This window comes from Gouania willdenowi, chromosome 12, assembly GCF_900634775.1.
Source record: "Gouania willdenowi chromosome 12, fGouWil2.1, whole genome shotgun sequence".
Lineage (NCBI taxonomy): Eukaryota > Metazoa > Chordata > Actinopteri > Blenniiformes > Gobiesocidae > Gouania > Gouania willdenowi.
Genome location: NC_041055.1, coordinates 6,474,680 through 6,493,161, shown reverse-complemented (window position 1 = coordinate 6,493,161; position 18,482 = coordinate 6,474,680). Strand labels below are relative to the sequence as shown.

Genomic DNA, 18,482 nt, shown 5'->3' with positions numbered 1-18,482 from the left:
AGACTTGCCTTTGAGCAAGTTCCTTCAGGGAAATGCACACAGAACATTAGATGAGCATTAAATATGCATATTGTTTTTGCACCATTTATGTTGTGGTGTAATTACCGTAATTACTAGATTCTCAGTGGCCTGTGGAGAGCATTTCAAACAATAAATTGTTACATTTCATGCATTTTGATGATTTTCTTCCTTTTTCTCTCTCTTTTTCCATTCGATCACACAGATTTAAAACTAGAGTATGTGTCTAATGTCCAAATATGGCCATCAGTGCATCATATTTGGGTCGAAGGAATAATTAATTTTTTTTAAAGCATAAAATAGGGATTAAACAGTTTAAAAGTTGTATAAAATTGACATATGCATATTGTAAATGGATTCATTTGTTTAAATTTTACAAATGTTTGCATATTTTTCAGAATAAGCATGGTATAATTCCTATGTTCCTGTTTCCATTCCTCATTATTTTTAGACAATGTTTATATTTGCTGACTAATAACGAGGCAAATATAAACAGAGTGTATCACAGAAGATGGATTTATTCCTGTGAATCCATCGTTTGTACAGCCATAGTTACAAATATGAAGGCCCTTTGTTAATGTTTTCCTGACATTTTCACCATTTTGTTTTTTTTTAATACGTCTTCAGAGTCAGACCAAAATTAAAATATGATTGTCTGAACTTGGGCTTCATTATCAACATTCAGCATTTAGAATAATGACCAATCTGAGCATTAATACAGGAAAGAACAAAGGCTTTGTGTGTTTTTGTTTCTGCTTTGAGCATTTTATTTGTCACTGTGTATTTAGTTGTTGTTTTGTGTCTTTTTTTGTCATTTTGTTGTTGTTTTTTGTTATTTGGTGTATTTTCCTTTTGTTTTCTCAGAGTTATTTTATAGTAAATATACATCTTAAAATGGGCACTTCTCACAAATAAAAATCACAAACCGCTGAACATTATAAAAAGGAAAAAGCAGTAAAATGTAAGATGCGTTGTTTTTGTGGAGACATACCGCCACCCTGTGGTTAAATTTGGTTAAGCAGTCTTTTTTTTCTCTAATGAATATACATTTTTTGCCAATTCAAATGAAATAATAATGTAATGTTGTTAATCGATCATTCATTGCATATTGGCATCCATCTGCCATGCTATGTTTCTGCTGTCATTTGATTTACTTAAGTGTAAGATCAAAAATGTCATCAGATGCCCTTAAAAATATTAAATAGATGAACTACCTCATCATCTATGGTGGTGCTGATTGTAAAGTTGCGCATGCTAAAATAAACCGCAACAAACCACGCTCAAATTAGCGTATGTGAATTTTGGATATGATACTTTTGACCAGAATTACAGCAATATTTGTGAAATTTTGTAATACTTACTTTTCTCATTAAAAATAAATAAATAAATAAATAAATCTAAATGTTAAACATTAATTAAAATATTTTGTTTCACCCCGTGACATTTAGATCTAACATTGAGATTTAGATTTCAATTTAACATTTAGATTTAACGTTTAGATTTTATTAGATTTAGATTATATTTAACGTTATTTATATTTAACATTTAGCATTTATATTTAATATTTATATTTACATGTAACGTTTAGATATAGATTTAACTTTTACATTTAGATTTAGACTTAATATTTAACACTTGGATTTAGATTTTATTAGATTTAGATTATATTTAACATTTAGATTTAACAATATATATATATTTAACATTTAGATTTAACAATATATATATATTTAACATTTAGCATTTATTATTGATTGATTGATTGATTGATTGATTGATTGATTGATTGATTGATTGATTGATTGATTGATTGATTGATTGATGCAAATCTGCCTGACGTTGACTCGGGTTCTCTTCTCGTTTGTTTGCTTTGAAAGTGCGTTGGAACGTGTGCAGATGAGTGGATTTGAAACACGTGGGTGAGGTTAGAGAAAAACAGTTTATTCAGCACTGAGGGCGGGGTCAGAGGTCAAAGGTCAGGTTACTGCTGAATGCGGCGGATGGACTGGATCTGAGGCGTCTGGCAGTGGGAGCCGAACTCCCTGAAGTGTTTGTATTCACCGCAGTGGCGGTCGCACTCCATGATGTACTGGTAACCACGGTAACCGGGATACTGGTAGCACACGAACCTGACGGGGAGGAAACAAGGCCGGGGGGTGGATTTTTAACTCAACGTTGACCCCCAAACTGGGAACGTTTTTAATTGAACCAGTCAGACACTATGATGTGACGTTTCTAAGAAGAAGAGATGAAGGAACTCACGCTCCAGCCTGAATCCTGAGGGACCCGACCTCGTTGTTGCACCAGCCCATGGCCTGCAGTGATGGGTAGTCATCACTCAGCTCGCCTTTACGGCCCAAAAAGTTCTCACGCTCAAAGATGGTCATACGGCATTCTCTGTGGTTCTATAAGAGCAGAGGGAGGAGGCTCTGTTTACAACTCATACACATGGTAAAAACCAAATCTCAGCATTTATTCCATACACAAATAGCTGCTTTTCCTCATGTAACCACTGGGGGTCGCACTATTTTAGTAAGAGTCAGAATACGTCAAAACAAAGCCATGAACTGAACAGCAGCATTATTCATCCTCAAATAGGCTATAAAACACATTTTTTATAATTAAATGGAAGAATTAGAACTCAACCTAAACATATTCATTAGTTTGTATGGTAAAATAGAATTGGGAGACAAAAAAGTAATTTAATTTGTGTACCTGATTGTATGACTTTTTATGTCATTATTCTGATTTTTATTTAATGATTATGATTTTTTATCTAATAATTTTCACTTTTACTTCATATTTGTGAATTATATCTTAATGACTTGTCTAAAAAATGTCTTATCTAAAAATTATGTCTTTGAGCTCATAAATAAGACTTTTATTCTTATTATTCTAACATTTTGTGTCATTAGTAAGATTTATAACTTTATAACTTACAATTAGAACTTTTATTTTATAATTATGACTTCATCTTATAACAACAACTTTTTGTCTCATGATTCAGACTTTTATCTTAAATTCTGAATATTTTATCTCATAATTGTACATTTTATATCATGAGTAGACATAAATATAGGACTTTTAGCTCATAATTATGAATTTTATTTTAGACTTTTACCTCATAAATCTCATAATTCTCACTTTTTATGTAGTTATTAAAACTTTTATGTTATAATTAGGATTTTTATTTTATAATTATGACTTTAATCATATAACTACTTTTTATTGCATGATTAAAACTTTTATCTCACAATCAGGACTTTTTTTAATCTAATAATTCTATTTTACTTTTTTTTTGAATCATTCATATAACTTTTTTCTTACAATTAGGACTTTTTATGAGATAATTACGGCTTTTATCTCATAATGACTTTTATCTCACAATTAGGATTATTTTATCTCATAATTCTAACTTTTTCATCAATAATATGACAATTTTCATTTCATAATTAAGACGTTTAATTTCAAAAATCAATTTTTTTCTAAATCATTCATATGACTTTCATATGATTTTTATTTCATATTGACTTTCATCTCAAAATTTGGACTTTTTTATCTCATAATTCTACCTTTTTATATATTCAATATGATGACTTTTATTCATAATTAGGACTTTTTCTTTCATAAATCTCATTTTTTTAAAATCAGTAATATGACTTATATCTTGTAATTAGGAGATTTGATTATGAGATAATTACTCATAATGACTTCTACTTCACAATTAGGACTTTTTTTATCTCATCATACTAACTTTTTATGTCATTAATGTAGCTTTTTATCTCATAATTAGAACTTTTTAAGACATAACTGTGGTTTTAATCTCATAATGACTTTTATCTCACAATTAGGACTATTTTATCTCATAACTCTAACTTTTATATCATTAATATGACAATTTTTTTCATAATTAAGACTTTTTATCTCACAAATCTATTTTTTTAAATCATTCATATGACTTTGATCTCGTAGGACTTTTTTATGAGATAATTACGGCTTTTATTTCATATTGACTTTCATCTCACAATTTTGATTTAATCCCATAATTCTACCTTTTTTATTGAATTAATATGATGACTTTTATTTCAGAATTAGGACCTTTTATCTCATAAATCTAATTTTTTAAATCAGTTATATGACATCTTGTAATTAGGACTTTTTTTTTATCTCAATGACTTTTATCTCACAATTAGGACTATTTTATCTCATAATTCAAACTTTTTACATCATTAATATAACTTTTTATCTCATAAAGTGAACTTTTTCTGGCATAATTGTGGTTTTTATCTCATAATAGCTCTTTAATCTCAAAACTAGGACTTTTCTAACCCATAGATAGAACTTGCTGAAGGTGTGTTTTTATTTGGGGTTTGTATATTCAAAGTTTCTGCCCTTTAATCTTGTTTTTCTGACATTTCTGTCCATTTTGGCCTTTGATCTTTTGTGACTCAGGTTAAAAGTAATTGTAAATATGCTAATATATTGCTTATAAAATAGACGGGGATGGTAACAGACTTAGATGAGGAATGATCGCCGTTCCCAGGCATCCCTGCTTGGGAACGACTGTTAATGGGACTCACAGCGCAGGAGATGGGTCTGAAGGAGGTCATCCTCTCGATGTGGTAGGCATTGCTGCCTCCGAAGGCGTCACACTGAGGGTACTCTCCTCTCTCCAGGATGAACTGCTGCCCCTGGTAGGAGGCGTGCTCGTAACCCACCCAGCTGAGGACACACAGGGACACACGTCACACTATTCCTTCCACATCAACCACAACAACATCTGATTTCCATCTATTTGTCTATTTTACATTCTTATATGTGTTTTTTATTTTGTGACACACCATCATGTGCTGTGGGGTTTAATGCAGGTATGGCATAGGTTCACATCCTAGAGACTCTGATTAACCTAACATACATGTTTTGAACATTGAAGTACCAGGAGGAAACCCATGCAAGCAAAGGGAGAACATGCAAACTCCACGCAGAAATCACCCAAGTGTCCACCCAAGGGCTTGAAACCCATGACCTTTTGCTATGAGGCAAATGTGCTAACCACATAAACTAAAATATGTATACTTTTTAAATTAAAATAAACAAAATTACAAAAATAAATTCCAAAACAAAATATTATTATCATATTACAGTTATTATTAATCATGAAAATCATATGGAAATTAATTTGATACTTAAACAAAATAAAAAACAAAGCTGAAGTGTTAAAGGGAAAACATTTATGAATAGGTGTGTACAGTATATATTAATTTTTGGACAGATGAATGTATTATATGTATTATCACATGTAATTATACATATATCAATGAATTATGTCTCATTTTATAGTGTAAATAGGTGTATATTATAAAAAAAACAATGTATAGAAATAAAGTATATTACAAAGGGTAGGAACAAGTTTATATTTCTTCCTACTTATTTTCAAACATGTGCTGGTTTCTCGTGAAGGATTTTGTAATCATTTGTGCTCAATTATATTATATTATATTATATTATATTATATTATATTATATTATATTAAATTATATTATAATTATTTTATTATTATTATTACTAATTATATTTGATTTTATTTATTTATTGTCATTGTGGTAAATACACTGCTGTTGTGTTCATGTTCGAAATAAAATTGAATCAATCAATCAATCAATCAAAAAATACATTTAAAGAAAGTTTACACTTTGGTATAATCCTAGTAATGTATTTTTTAAATATTTTTTTTAATCTTGATGTAGGTATTTTATATGTATGTGTGATATTATATATGTAAATATTGATATTTTTTGTCACTTTTATGTATACTTTGCAGAAACCCTTTCTTAAATTTCCAGTGTGTGCATTCATACATGTATCAGTGAATATATCCTGTTGAATATTAAAATGATCATCACTAAGGCTGTTGTGTTGTTTCAATGTTTCCTATTACTGTGTGTGTGTGTGTGTGTGTGTGTGTGTGTGTGTGTGTGTGTGTGTGTGTGTGTGTGTGTGTGTGTGTGTGTGTGTGTGTGTGTGTGCGTGTGTGTGCGTGTGTGTGTGTGTGTGTGTGTGTGTGTGTGCGTGTGTGTGCGTGTGTGTGTGTGTGTGTAACTTACGCTCCACTCTCCACCTTCATGGATCGAACCGTCTCAAAGCCAAACTCCATCACATTGCAGCACTCGGAGGTGAACTCGTGTCTGCGTCCCTGGAAACACTCCTCATCAAAGACAATGATCTGAAAACAACACAAATCACAGGCGACACTTTAAACCTATAGACACTGGGCAAGTTAAATCATTTTAAAATGCACTTAAATGCTGAAAAATAAAAAAAAGTACATTAAAAATAATGAAATTATCTGGGAAAACTGTTCATGTTTATCAACAAACTAACATGTTGATAATTGACACATCATGTAAAAATATCACTGGGAAAATTGAAGAATAAGTTAAATCAAATGAATTAAGTGAATTATTTAAAAAAGAATATCTGGGAATACATTTTGGCGTATAAAGTTTTTGGTCAAATAGGTGAGAAAATCAAATAATCTCAAAATTTTCAGTAATTTTATTTAAAAATTATGGTTAATAAACAGAAATGTTGAGAATAACATCAAAATACCTTAAAATAAAAGCCAACAAATAATTAGAAAAATATTTAGCGCGCAGTTCCCGGTATCCACCGGTAGCCATGGTAACAGCTAGAGGCTGCTGTCTGCTTATTAAGTAATAGGTAAAAAAAATTTTTTTATATATCACAAGTCGGATATAATAAGCTATAATAATGTATAATATGTGTATAATAATGTTCGTATGTACATATGATCAATTATCAATATAATAGCGAAGCAAAATGTTCGGGAAATATTAGCCGACGTTAGCATGCTAGCATCAAGTTGAAATTGGTCTATTGTTTACTTGTTTACTGCATAGATAAAATTGGATGTTGAACTTGTACAAAAAACAACTTTAAAAACAAGATTAAAAATAAACAAATAATTTTTTCTAAGAATTAAAATTGAAATAATACACTATAGTTAATAAACAGAAATGTTGAGAATAACATCAAAATACCTTAAAATAAAGGCCAACAAATAATTTGAAAAATAAAGTGTTGATTTGTTTCGGGCCTCCGTGATTTAGCTCACAATTCCCAGTTGTTACCATGGTAACAGGTCAAGGCAGCTATTAAGTAATTTCTAATATCACAAGTCGGATATAATAAGCTATAATTATGTATGTATGTATATATAATCACTCAATTATCAATATAATAGCTTAGCAAAATGTTTGGGAAATATTAGCCAATTTTAGCATGCTAGCATCAAGTAGCCATTGGTCTATTGTTTACTGCTTTACTGCATAGACAAAATTGAATATTAAACTTGTACAAAAAACAACTATTAAAACCAGAAATAATAAATAAATAGATTTTTTTGGGATTGAAATCGAGATAATATACACACAAAACAGAATTGGGCACTTCTTTTGATTTTTATATCTTGTTTCACTTTTTTTCAAGTTGAATTATTCTTGTCGGTGTTCTATACACTGACCTTCCAGTGGCCGGAGAACTTGGTGCAGTGGTGAGTCATGGTGTCTGCAAGAATAAAAAGTTAGGAGACATTATTATTATTATTATTATAGAGAACAAAAGCTGAGCAGCAAATAGTTTGAGAGATGTTCAACACAGGCAGGAGCAAAGGAGGAAAAATGTGCAATCAAAGCAAAAACTGGGCGAAATGTACCAAAATAGACACAAAGTGCAAATAAAGCACATACATACATACATATAGTAAAAATTAAGAAACAAATAAACACAACATAACTAAATATTTTTTAACAAAGAGATACATTTTAAACTGTGCATTTGAATTGATCTTAGCATTGGTGGTTAAAATGTTTCTAATAGTTTAAATGGTTAAAATACTTAACATGCCACAGAAGCCAAAAGTACAGAAGAAAGAAATTAAATCAAATTAAATGAGATTGTTTTCTTTTTGGGTTTTGTTTATCTCTCTTTTTGTTTACCATGTGTGTGCGTGTTGAATGAATAAAAATATGCCAAAATAGCTCCGTAAAGTTTGTGTTGGTGTTACAGTTTGACTAGTGATCATGTTATCCTGTGACTAATTTCTGACAGTACCAGTGAATACAAAAAATGTAAAATAGATCAGACTCTGGGTGTACTTAGATTTTCCTCGGGTGTTTAGGGGCAGTTTGGGCTTCAAGTGCAGATGTGTGTGTTTCTGTGATGCCAGCTGAGGGACGGAGACTCACCTCTCTCTGGTGCCGGGGGCTCGTCCTGCAGTGACAGTGCGGGGGGGTCCACTGCTCTCCCTTTTAAAGCCTCCCCTGGTTGGAAAACCTGGGCTCAGCAGCCGGGAGGGGCCCGCTTTTCTCCCTGCGGCTCTTTGTCCCGTCGCACACAAAGACCGGCTCTAATCTGTGGAGGTGCAGAAGTGCAGACGCCACAATATCAGCCCAGTGAGGACACTATGTTACCTGCTGTGGGAATGACAGTGAGACAGGAACCGTTAATTATTCTCCTGCTCCATCGCTGGTTTATCCTGATCCAAAATATGTAGTTGGGTGGAACTAATTAACGCAAAACTAACACCAAACCTACTTAATAAAGCATTATTGTATTGCCTTGCATTGTCATCTTGTCATCTGTCGTCTTGTCTTGATCAGTCTCTTATCTTGTGTCTTGTGTTTCTTGTATTTTGGACTGTCCTGTTGTATCTTGTCATATTTTGTCGTATTTTGTCGTATTTTTCCTTTTCCTGTTGTATCTTGTATTTTGTCATATCTTGCCTTGTCCTGTTGTATCGAGTCATATCTTTTCATATCTTACATGTATCATCTTGTTTAAACCCATCTTATTGTATTTTATTGTAACTCATCAAATCTTACCTTGTGTCATCTTGTTGTGTATTGGATTGTCCTGTTGTATCTAATCATATCTTGTATCTTTTCGCGTCTTGCCATATCTTTTCATATCTTGTCATGTATCGTCTTGTTTTGACTAATCATTTTGTATTTTATTGTATCTCATCAAATCTTGTCTTGTGTCATCTTGTCGTATTTTGCCTTGTCATGTCGTATCTTGTTGTATTTTGCCTTGTCATGTTGTATCTTGTCATATAAAGAAAGTTGCCGGGGATCATTCTACGTGTGTGTACTGATTTGAATATTGTGGAGCTGTAACAGGTTAGAGCTTAAAGAGAGTTTCGGTTTGGACGGTTTCAGGCCTTAATTTACTTGTCGTATCGTATCGTGTCTTTTCGTATCTTGTTGTATTTTTACATATATTGCCTCGTCGTATCTTGCCTTCCCTTGTTGTGTCTGTATGGTATCGTGTCATGTTGTATCTTGTTGTGCCTTTTTGTATCTTGTCAAATATATTGTCTTGACCAATCTTTTAGTATTTTGTTGTGTCTTTTTGAATCTTCAGTATATCGCCATATAGTGGCTTGTCTTGTTGTATCTTACTGTCTTATGTCAAACGTTATATCTTGTCGTATCTTGTCTTGCCCTGTTGTATCTTGTCATGTTTGTCATTTCTTTCGTACCTTATTATGTCTTGTATGTACCGTGTCTTGTCGTATCTTGTTGTGTCTTTTCATACCTTGTCATTTATCGTCTTGTCTTGACTTATCATTTCTTGTTTTGTTGTATCTTTTTGAATCTTCAGTACATCGTTGTATCTTGCCTTCTCTAGTTGTGTCTTATCGTCCCTGTCATACGTTACGTCGTGCAGAATCTTGCCTTGTCCTGTTGTATCTTGTCATTTGTGTCATATCTTGTCGTATCTTACAATGTCTTGTATCGTATCGTGACTTGTCTTATCTTGTTGTGTCTTTTCATATCTTCAGTACATCGTTGTATCTTGTCTTGTCTTGTTATATCTTATATCATCTCATGTCATACATCATATCTTGCCGTATTTTGCCTTGTCCTATTGTATCTTATTATATCTTGTTGTATGTTGTACCACTTCTTGTCTTGCCATTTGTTGCTGTATGTTGTCATATATTGTCTCACCTTGTCATACCTTGAATTTTATCGTATCATGTCCTATCATGTCTAATAATGTAGCATCTTGTCATTTCTTGTATCTTTTCTTTTCTTGTTAAATGTTGTATGATGTCATTAGTCTAACTCGTTACTGCCCCAACATCACTTTTGACAGTAACTAGTACTGTAACGCAATATTTTTCTAAAGAAATAACGCCGTTACCGTTACAATATGGTGCGTTTGTCCGTTTCTTTGATAGCTGCAGTGTACTTCCTGTTTACAGTGGCGCTACATATTTTCGTGTGATGCCGTGCCAACCACGATAAAACAGTAGAAGAAGAAGCATTGTCAGCATGTTTCTGTTTACATCACGTGTGGCAATCATGGCTAGCCAAGGACGAGCTTCTCAGAGTGGAAATACGTGCATTATTTTTGTCTCCAAAAGATGCATCAGTGAAGCTAAGCTAACGCTGCGGCTGGATTTTAACGGACTGTGACAGTTATCCGGGGACAGGTCAGCCAAACTATTGCACGGTATGTTGTTGTAAATAAGAAGTCTGTCGCTGCTGCTGAGTCACTGCTAACAGCAGCTCGTTAGCCTGATATGTTTAGCATTGTGTAGCTGAGAAAAATGCTGTGAATTAGTTTTTCCACATTTATTTTTATAAGCATTTTCAACAGCAGAATATGCACCTGGAATATCCACAGCTTACTTTACATTACTGTGCTAAGGCTGAAAAATTACTGTTTTAATTTTGGAGTAGCTGTTTTGTGCTTTATATGCACATAATCTATGGTTGTTTTATAGCAGTTGATCAACAGTGGATTATAATATTATTACAGCACTGATATGAAGCTGTATGGACACAAATGACTCAAAATAAACAATACATTCTTTAATTCTAAGTAACTCAAAAGTTACTTTTTCCAGTAACGCATTACTTTTTGGTTAAGTAATCAAAATAGTAACTGAGTTACTTTGTGAATGAAGTAACTAGTAACGGTAACTAGTTACTTTTTTCACTTTTTCTAAAAAGTAATTCTGCTCCAAACTACACATTTGATATTAACGTACCTTTTCTTTCTTCTGTTCACTCACGACTCATAATTGTATACTTTTAAAACTGCATTTCACAACACAGGTGGTGAATATACTTAAGATTATTTAAAGGTATTTTGATTATTAAAATAAGTAATTTAGAAAACATATCTTCAACTTTTAATACATTTAAAAAGATGAATAGAGAGATAATATAAATACATTTTAATTTGATAAGTTAAGAAATTATCAAATGAAAAATGTAAAGGTAAATAGTTTTTTTTTTTCTCCTGTTGACCACATGTGTACATGCGTGTGTGTGTGTGTGTGTGTGCGTGCGAGCGCCCTGAGTGGATTTGCCTCTTTGTGTCCTCCCCCCTCACATACTGCCTGGCTCAGGATTTTCCTTTCACTGGTAAATGCTTACGCTCAGCTCTGGGACCGTGTGTGTTTCCAGGCGCTGCCTTTGGGCTCGGCTGTGTTTGGCTCGTCTGTGATTGGCTCGACCTCACTGTGATGACGACAGGCTTTCCATTGTGACCCCCAGCTTCTGCATTTGGCCTTTGCCAGGGTATAAAAGCCAGGGCCGGACATCAGGGGGGGACCAGCAGGAGCCAGACTGCCTCAGCGACACCGCTGTACTGACACAGGTAAGGACCAACAACAACACCGTCTACAACACCATCACCTACACCATTAACACAACAATCAATGACATAATTAAAACCATCAACTTCATTTATAAGGATGAACATCATCAACACTAACAGCTGTATCAACAACACTATCATAACTACAAAAAATGACACCATAAAAGAGCATTAACAACACCATCAACAATACCAACAGTAACACCAACAAAAACACCATCATCAGTAACTACACCAACACTATAATAAGCATTAACCACCTACTCTGTAAACAATATTACATTAACGTCCACCATCATTAAAACCATCAGAAACACCATTGACACCAACATTATCTTTAATGTTGGTGTTATGGTTGCCCATGGCTCAGTGGTTGAGTGGGTTTTCCAATAGGCGAAGGGTTGGGGGCTCAAATCCAGCTCTATCTAAGTCATTGACGTTGTGTCCTTGGGCAAGGCACTTTACCCACATTGCGACGTATGAATGAGAATGAATTGTGCTTGAATTGTGCTACAATGTAGCTTACCACTACCGGTATGACTGATGTGAGTGACTTGGTGTGATTGAATAATAGTTTCTATACGCGCTTTGACTCTCCTCGAAAAAAGTGTTACATAAATCCAAGTCATTCTTATTATTATTTTTAGCTAAAACTATCATCAACATCAACTAGAACACCATCAAAACCAACTCCATAAGATGCATTAACACCAACAAAAACAGGAGCAACACCATACACCATCAACCTCACTGCAAACACCATCAAAGCCAACTCCATTAGAAGCATGAACACCCATAAAAACAACACTACAATCAACACTAAGAGCTCCAACACCATCTCCCTCAATGCTAACAACACCATCAAGATCAACACCATTAATAATAACATCATTAACACCATCAACACCAACACCAACTCTACAATCGACACTAACAATAACACCATTAAAACTACCCTCACCGTCACAAACACCATCAGCTCCAAAGACAAAACCAGCAAATCCACCAACACCAATAAAAACAACCATCAACATGAGCACCAACAACATCAAACAACAAACTCCATCAACTCCATCAAAGCCCTTAAACACTACCAACAGTATTTACTTTAACATTGCCAACTTCACCATCAACACCACCTATACCAACAAGAACAACATACTTAAAGACTAAATAGATAAATAATCTACACTATTGTAGCTGGGATTAAAGAGCAGGCTGCCTTTGAGGAGCCCCATGATTTCTAAATTTCTGACCCTGACATCCATCTGACCTTGACCTCCCGCTGACCGTGACCTCCATTTGTGCCTGCTTCTCCTTGCAGACTGTTCTTTAGCCCTCGCCATGTCTCAGACCACCAAGTCCGCCTCCAGCCAGGGCGCTGACGCCAAGGATAAGGGTGCTCCGACTCCTGCCGCCTCCAGCAAGGCCACCAAGACCGGAGAGCCCAGCATGGGATCCTACAGAGTGAGTCAGGCCTCTTCTCTGCGCCACATCAACCTTTCCTTCTTTAAAATATTTCAACAAGCAAACAAAGAGAAAAAAATACAGTTAAGAGTTAAGTCTCTGTTTAGTGTCCTGCTACTAGGAGAGGAATTAAAAAAAATGCCTTGATTATGGGCGGGGCTCCTGGAGCAGTTAAGACACGCCCAGTCTATACTATAAAATCTCCACTGAACCATCTATGCTAAGTTAACTAGCTACTCATTACTTAATATACCTCTATATTCACTCTTCTCTCAATCCAACCTACTCACCACAGATTGTAGAGCCCACAGGTGCTAGTTTATATAAAAAAGGCGGGGCTAGTTGGGCTTGTTCGCGATGCAAGATGGTCCCAAAACGTCACATGATCTTGTTCTCAGCCAATAGCAAAATTCAATTGTAGTAGCCTGGCTTCAACCCATGGAGAGAAGTCACTCTACCATTTTACAACAAAATATGTTAAAATTAAATACTTGGACGAGGATCAATCAACCGCACTACTTCATACCCAAATACATTTGTATCCAGCAGGAAAAAAAAGTGGTTTTGGGGGTTAGTTACCGGTACTCTTTAAAATACTCCAAAATAACTTTATGAAAGTAGCTTGTTGCAGCTGAATGCTTCATAAAATAATAGAACTAAATTGCATGTTTAGTGTAAAAATGGTTTCTCATTGAAAAACATGTAAATGTTTAAAGTAAGTGTTCTTTAAAAGCCAGCATTATATAGCATGATAAATGATGCTAAATTATATAATGAATCAGTGTTTAACTATTTTTGTTAATCAAATATCAATCTAACAAAAATATTTTAAAAATACAAAAATAAAAATAATTAGATATACTCAACAGTGACATATTTTAGTTTTTTTTAATAGAAAAAAAAAAGTGTAATTTCTACAATTTTCCCACTTCCCTGTGTAAATGACTGTATACTGATCATTTATTTCTTTGAAAGGTCTCAAACGTTTAGTTTAGTGTTTTCCCCGCAATTTACACCGAGATTGTCCTGTGGACCTTGAGTTTGACAGTCTTGTACTACATAATAACGGAATGGTTCCTGCTTCTCCTTAAGATCATGCTGTTCGACCAAGAGAACTTTCAGGGCCGTATGATCGAGGTCCAGAATGAGTGCATGAACGTGAACGAGCACGGCCTGGAACGCGTGAGGAGCATCATCGTGGAATGCGGCATGTAAGAACACTTTTTCTAAAAAAAAAAAAAGCTGGGTTATTTTGTTGATTTTTCCTTTAAAAATACTTTAAAAAATTTTAAATGGCTCAAAAATTTACATTTATACAAATTAATACAAACATTGGCTAATTTTGGCATGTTTTTCCTGCTGCTAAGACATGTGCATACTGTAGTGAAAATTCAAAAGCTGGTGGAAATGCAGATGTTGGGGGAAATTCAGGACACATGCAGGATGTAGTTGTATTTCACATTTTTTTTTAGATCTATATGTCTTTCTTTGTTACTTGGTGCTGCTGTAACAATGAAAAATATATCTATCGATGTTCTCTGCAGCTTCGTGGCCTTCGAGCAGACCAATATGAGAGGAGAGATGTTCATCCTGGAGAAGGGAGAGTACCCTCGCTGGGACTCATGGAGCAACTCATACCGCAGCGACTGCCTCATGTCCCTCAGACCAATCCGCATGGTTATTATTTTATTATCTTATTACTTTATATATCCTTTTTGCGTTACCTATTCATCTATTTAAAGTATAAGTACACCTCCAGGTTTTTGCTGAGCAGCCACTATGAGGAAATTCAAAAAAATGCCTTGATTATGGGCATTGCTACTAGAGTAGTTAAGACACGCCCAGTCACAGCTGCCCCGCCCCCTAAGCGCTGGACATCTCCGCATGGAGCTGTCAATCAATGCTCGCTGAGGGCTGTGAGAGGAGGAAACCTCGTCCCTCCTCCCATCTTTATTAGGAGGGGCGGGGCCAACAGTGACGGTTAGTGATATAATCTCAGCCAATAGCAAAATTAAATTGTAATAGCTACATTCAGCCCATAGAGGGCAGTCACTCTGACATTTTACGAATTAAAAACGCTAAATTTAAACTTAGACTAAAATGTGGAAATTGGGACTATGATCAATAAACTACTACTATGACTTCACATCTAGTCATATATGTATTCAGCAGGAAAAATAAGTTTTAGGGTGGACTTACACTTTAAACAAAAACAAATCTAATCATTAGTTTGATAATTACATATTTAACATAAATTTTCCTAAATTAATTATTACATATAACATTACTTTAATCCATAATTTAATTTATTTTTATTCAATTTGATATAAAACATTAAAAAAAATAATTTGAAGTCAAGCATTTATTATTACGCTAAAAGAAACGCTAACTGTGTTCAACGACAGGACTTCGTCTTAAAGGAATAAAGGCACCACCTTCAGTACAAAAGTGGTACTGCAAATTTAATTAAGATTGTAGGGAAAAAATATTCGCAACTGACTCTGTTTTTGTGTATTTTTTTAACTTCAGGACAGCCTGGAGCACAAAGTGTGCCTGTATGAGCTCTCAGACTTCAAGGGCAACAAGATGGAAATCCAGGAGGACGACGTGCCCACACTGTGGGCTCACGGCTTCTGTGACAGGGTGGGCAGTGTGAGGGTGCCCGGAGGAGCGTGAGTACCACAACACTCATTTATGACTTATTACTTAAAAAGAGGCAATGAAATCATCTATTTCTTTAGGATAAAAAAAAAAAAAGTATTTTAGGCCTTTTTAAAAACTTACGACACAAAATGTATGCTTTTATTTTGAAGGGGATTGATGTACACCTCTAATAAATAGTGGTGATGATTTGCTAGTTAATTGTATATTAATAGATGTCAAATATGTTCAATTTAAAGTTACTAATATATTGTTTAAATAACATATGTCAAACTCAAGGTCCACGGGCCCACAGGAAGATTTTGTTTAAAGCAAAAAAAATACAAGAAAAACAGGACTTTTTGAAAATTATCATAATTTGTTGATAAAATACAATGGAGGTTGCATAACTAAATTAAGACCTGGAAAATTCTCGCAAATTATCCGCCAAAATTCTGGCAAAATTATGTTGCAAATTTCCAGAAAATTAGTTGCAAAAAAAACCAATTGCTTAACAATGATTTTTTTCTTCACAAAAGCATTTTTTTTTCTTCTTCTTTTTTTTGGTACTGTTCACTTGATTTTCCATTGTATTTTATCAACAAATTATGGTAATTTTCAAAAAGTCCTGTTTGTCTTGTATATTTTTTTGCTTTAAACAAAATCTTCCTGTGGGTCCAACTAGATGCCCTGGTGAGCTGGACTTGGCCCGTGGACCTTGACTTTGATATATGTGATTTAAACAGTTTGACACTCCATGGTCACAAAGTTAGTGTCATTGCAAAATATTTTAAATTATTTCAAATTATTATAAATCAATAAAATTCATAATTGTTACAAATAGCAAATGAAAATATTTTACGTCAAAGTAACATTTTTTTGGAATTAAATTGAAAAAAATAAATAAAAAGGAAACAAGATTTTAAAAGTAATTTTAAAAACGTACAATAATGAATAAGAGTCAGTATGTACAGCATTTGACCTCTGACCCTGCTCCTTTGCTTCCACAGGTGGGTGGGATACCAGTACCCTGGATACAGAGGGTACCAGTACCTGTTTGAGTGTGGCGAGTACAGACACTACAACGAGTTCTGCGCCTTCCAGCCTCAGATCCAGTCCATGCGCCGCATCAGGGACATGCAGTTCCACCAGAGAGGATGCTTCACCTTCACCTCCGCCAGCAAGTGAGAGCCCACCTCACTTTTTTACCTCAAAAGCCCCCCAACCTGAGCCAACACCAGCATCATCATTATCAACGTCATCCTCATTATCACTTTCACAGGAATGAAAGAGTGAGACACTCACTGGACAGCCTTAAGTGACTTTTTATGGTGCAGACAATAAATAAATGTATAAAACCTACACTCTCTGACTGGAACTCCTTTATTCATCCTCTAGTCTTTACAAACTATAACAAAAATGCTTTTAGGGCACATTTGATATGTAGCTAATTACTCTATTCTCTCTTTATATTTTAGGACAGTAGGCTATTATCCCCCTCATGTCTTAAGACCAGAGATATAAAGAGTACTGATATATTCTTTAAAGTAACTATTTGTACGGTTACCGTACGGACAACCCCCGTTGCTATTGGTACGGTTACCGAAGTACAAGTACGTAGCGTCTTAGGGTTAGGTTATAACCCAATATCGCAACAATTTTTAGGTTTAGGTTTAGGTTTAGGGTTAGGTTTAATCTTAGTCATGTGACCTAAACTGGCCAACGACTGACCTATCACGTGACCTAAACTGGCCAAATATAGGGGCCCTGCGTACGGACAGAATCTCGATAAATTGATACGGCATCCGTACGAATAGCCACTGCCTTAAATTCTACTCAAGTAGAAGTACTTGTACCCAAGTACAAGTGGAAAGTAGCTCAATTAAATAGTACTCAAAGTAAAAGTTCCTAGTTACTTTCACCCCCCACATTAATTTTTGGTAATAAATCTTGCATACAGTAAACATCTCATGTATAAACTCAAAAAGAAAGAGACAAACTCTTACACAATTGGAACTTATTTTGTTTTCCACAAAGGAATCTGTATAAAATACAGTAAAATCTTGTCAAAATGCATAATTCTTTTTTTGCATAACATAACACCAATGAATTCAATTTGAAAAAATAAATTTCAGGCTTTTTAACATTTATGAACTCTAAAACTGAGAAAATAAGTGATATTCAATGCAGTTTTGGAATGGTACATTACCTTTAATCTGATTGGTCGGCTATGATGTGATTCATTTGAATGTTGTCTAGTCATTTCATTTTTAATGTCAGTTGATAATTTTAAAACAAAAAAATTATAATTCACTCAGTAACAGTTGGGTGTAGAAATGTAATGTGTTACTTAACTTCTTTTGAATTGTACTTATGTAAAAGTAAAATTACTGATTAAAAATATACTAAAAAAAGTACAAGTACCCTTAAAAGCAATTCAGTTACAGTAAAGTGAGTACTTGTAATAGATTACTTTCACTTCTGTTTAAGACACCAACCAAATTAGACAATAAAACACATTTAATATGCAGCTTTTTAAAAACAGCAATTATTAATGTTTCACATCTTTCTATTACTTTTTTTTTTTTTTTTGACAGACTGTGCAGCAGCTGTTTCATTGTTCAGGTTTTTATATCACTCGAAAGGTCTTAAATTAAAAA

At 34.1% G+C, this 18,482-nt stretch overlaps 2 protein-coding genes across 3 annotated transcripts; one reads left to right on the top strand and one right to left on the bottom strand.

The window, feature by feature from the left end:
* Positions 1-1,945: 1,945 nt before the first annotated feature.
* On the bottom strand, positions 1,946-9,915 carry cryba4 (crystallin, beta A4). Its single transcript, XM_028462465.1, has 7 exons — positions 9,637-9,915; positions 8,286-8,451; positions 7,562-7,605; positions 6,123-6,241; positions 4,599-4,740; positions 2,281-2,423; positions 1,946-2,147 (listed from the first exon to the last, which is right to left on the bottom strand). Exons 3-7 carry the CDS (start codon positions 7,598-7,600, stop codon positions 2,000-2,002), a joined length of 591 nt encoding a protein of 196 aa, XP_028318266.1. The 5' UTR covers positions 7,601-7,605; positions 8,286-8,451; positions 9,637-9,915; the 3' UTR covers positions 1,946-1,999.
* A 1,741-nt stretch (positions 9,916-11,656) lies between these two features.
* Positions 11,657-18,438, top strand: crybb1 (crystallin, beta B1). 2 transcript variants are annotated; one of them, XM_028462463.1, is made up of 7 exons: positions 11,657-11,715; positions 13,040-13,182; positions 14,275-14,393; positions 14,727-14,859; positions 15,712-15,854; positions 16,833-17,055; positions 18,424-18,438. In XM_028462463.1, exons 2-6 carry the CDS (start codon positions 13,060-13,062, stop codon positions 17,008-17,010), a joined length of 696 nt encoding a protein of 231 aa, XP_028318264.1. In that variant the 5' UTR covers positions 11,657-11,715; positions 13,040-13,059; the 3' UTR covers positions 17,011-17,055; positions 18,424-18,438. The 2 variants fall into 2 exon arrangements, with proteins under 2 accessions (XP_028318264.1, XP_028318265.1); XM_028462464.1 differs by lacking the exon at positions 18,424-18,438 and having other exon boundaries at positions 16,833-17,126.
* The last annotated feature ends 44 nt before the right edge of the window (positions 18,439-18,482 follow it).

What these genes read in the sequence shown, in the direction of transcription:
- crybb1 (XM_028462463.1), top strand. Translation starts at nt 13,060, where the DNA reads ATGTCTCAGACCACCAAGTCCGCCTCCAGCCAGGGCGCTGACGCCAAG. An exon ending in CCAGCATGGGATCCTACAGA is followed by an intron (nt 13,183 to 14,274) that starts GTGAGTCAGGCC and finishes CTTCTCCTTAAG; the next exon opens with ATCATGCTGTTCGACCAAGA. An exon ending in ATCATCGTGGAATGCGGCAT is followed by an intron (nt 14,394 to 14,726) that starts GTAAGAACACTT and finishes TGTTCTCTGCAG; the next exon opens with CTTCGTGGCCTTCGAGCAGA.
- cryba4 (XM_028462465.1), bottom strand. Translation starts at nt 7,600, where the DNA reads ATGACTCACCACTGCACCAAGTTCTCCGGCCACTGGAAG. An exon ending in ATGAAGGTGGAGAGTGGAGC is followed by an intron (nt 4,741 to 6,122) that starts GTAAGTTACACA and finishes GTGTGTCCTCAG; the next exon opens with CTGGGTGGGTTACGAGCACG. An exon ending in CTCAGGATTCAGGCTGGAGC is followed by an intron (nt 2,148 to 2,280) that starts GTGAGTTCCTTC and finishes CCTCCCCGTCAG; the next exon opens with GTTCGTGTGCTACCAGTATC.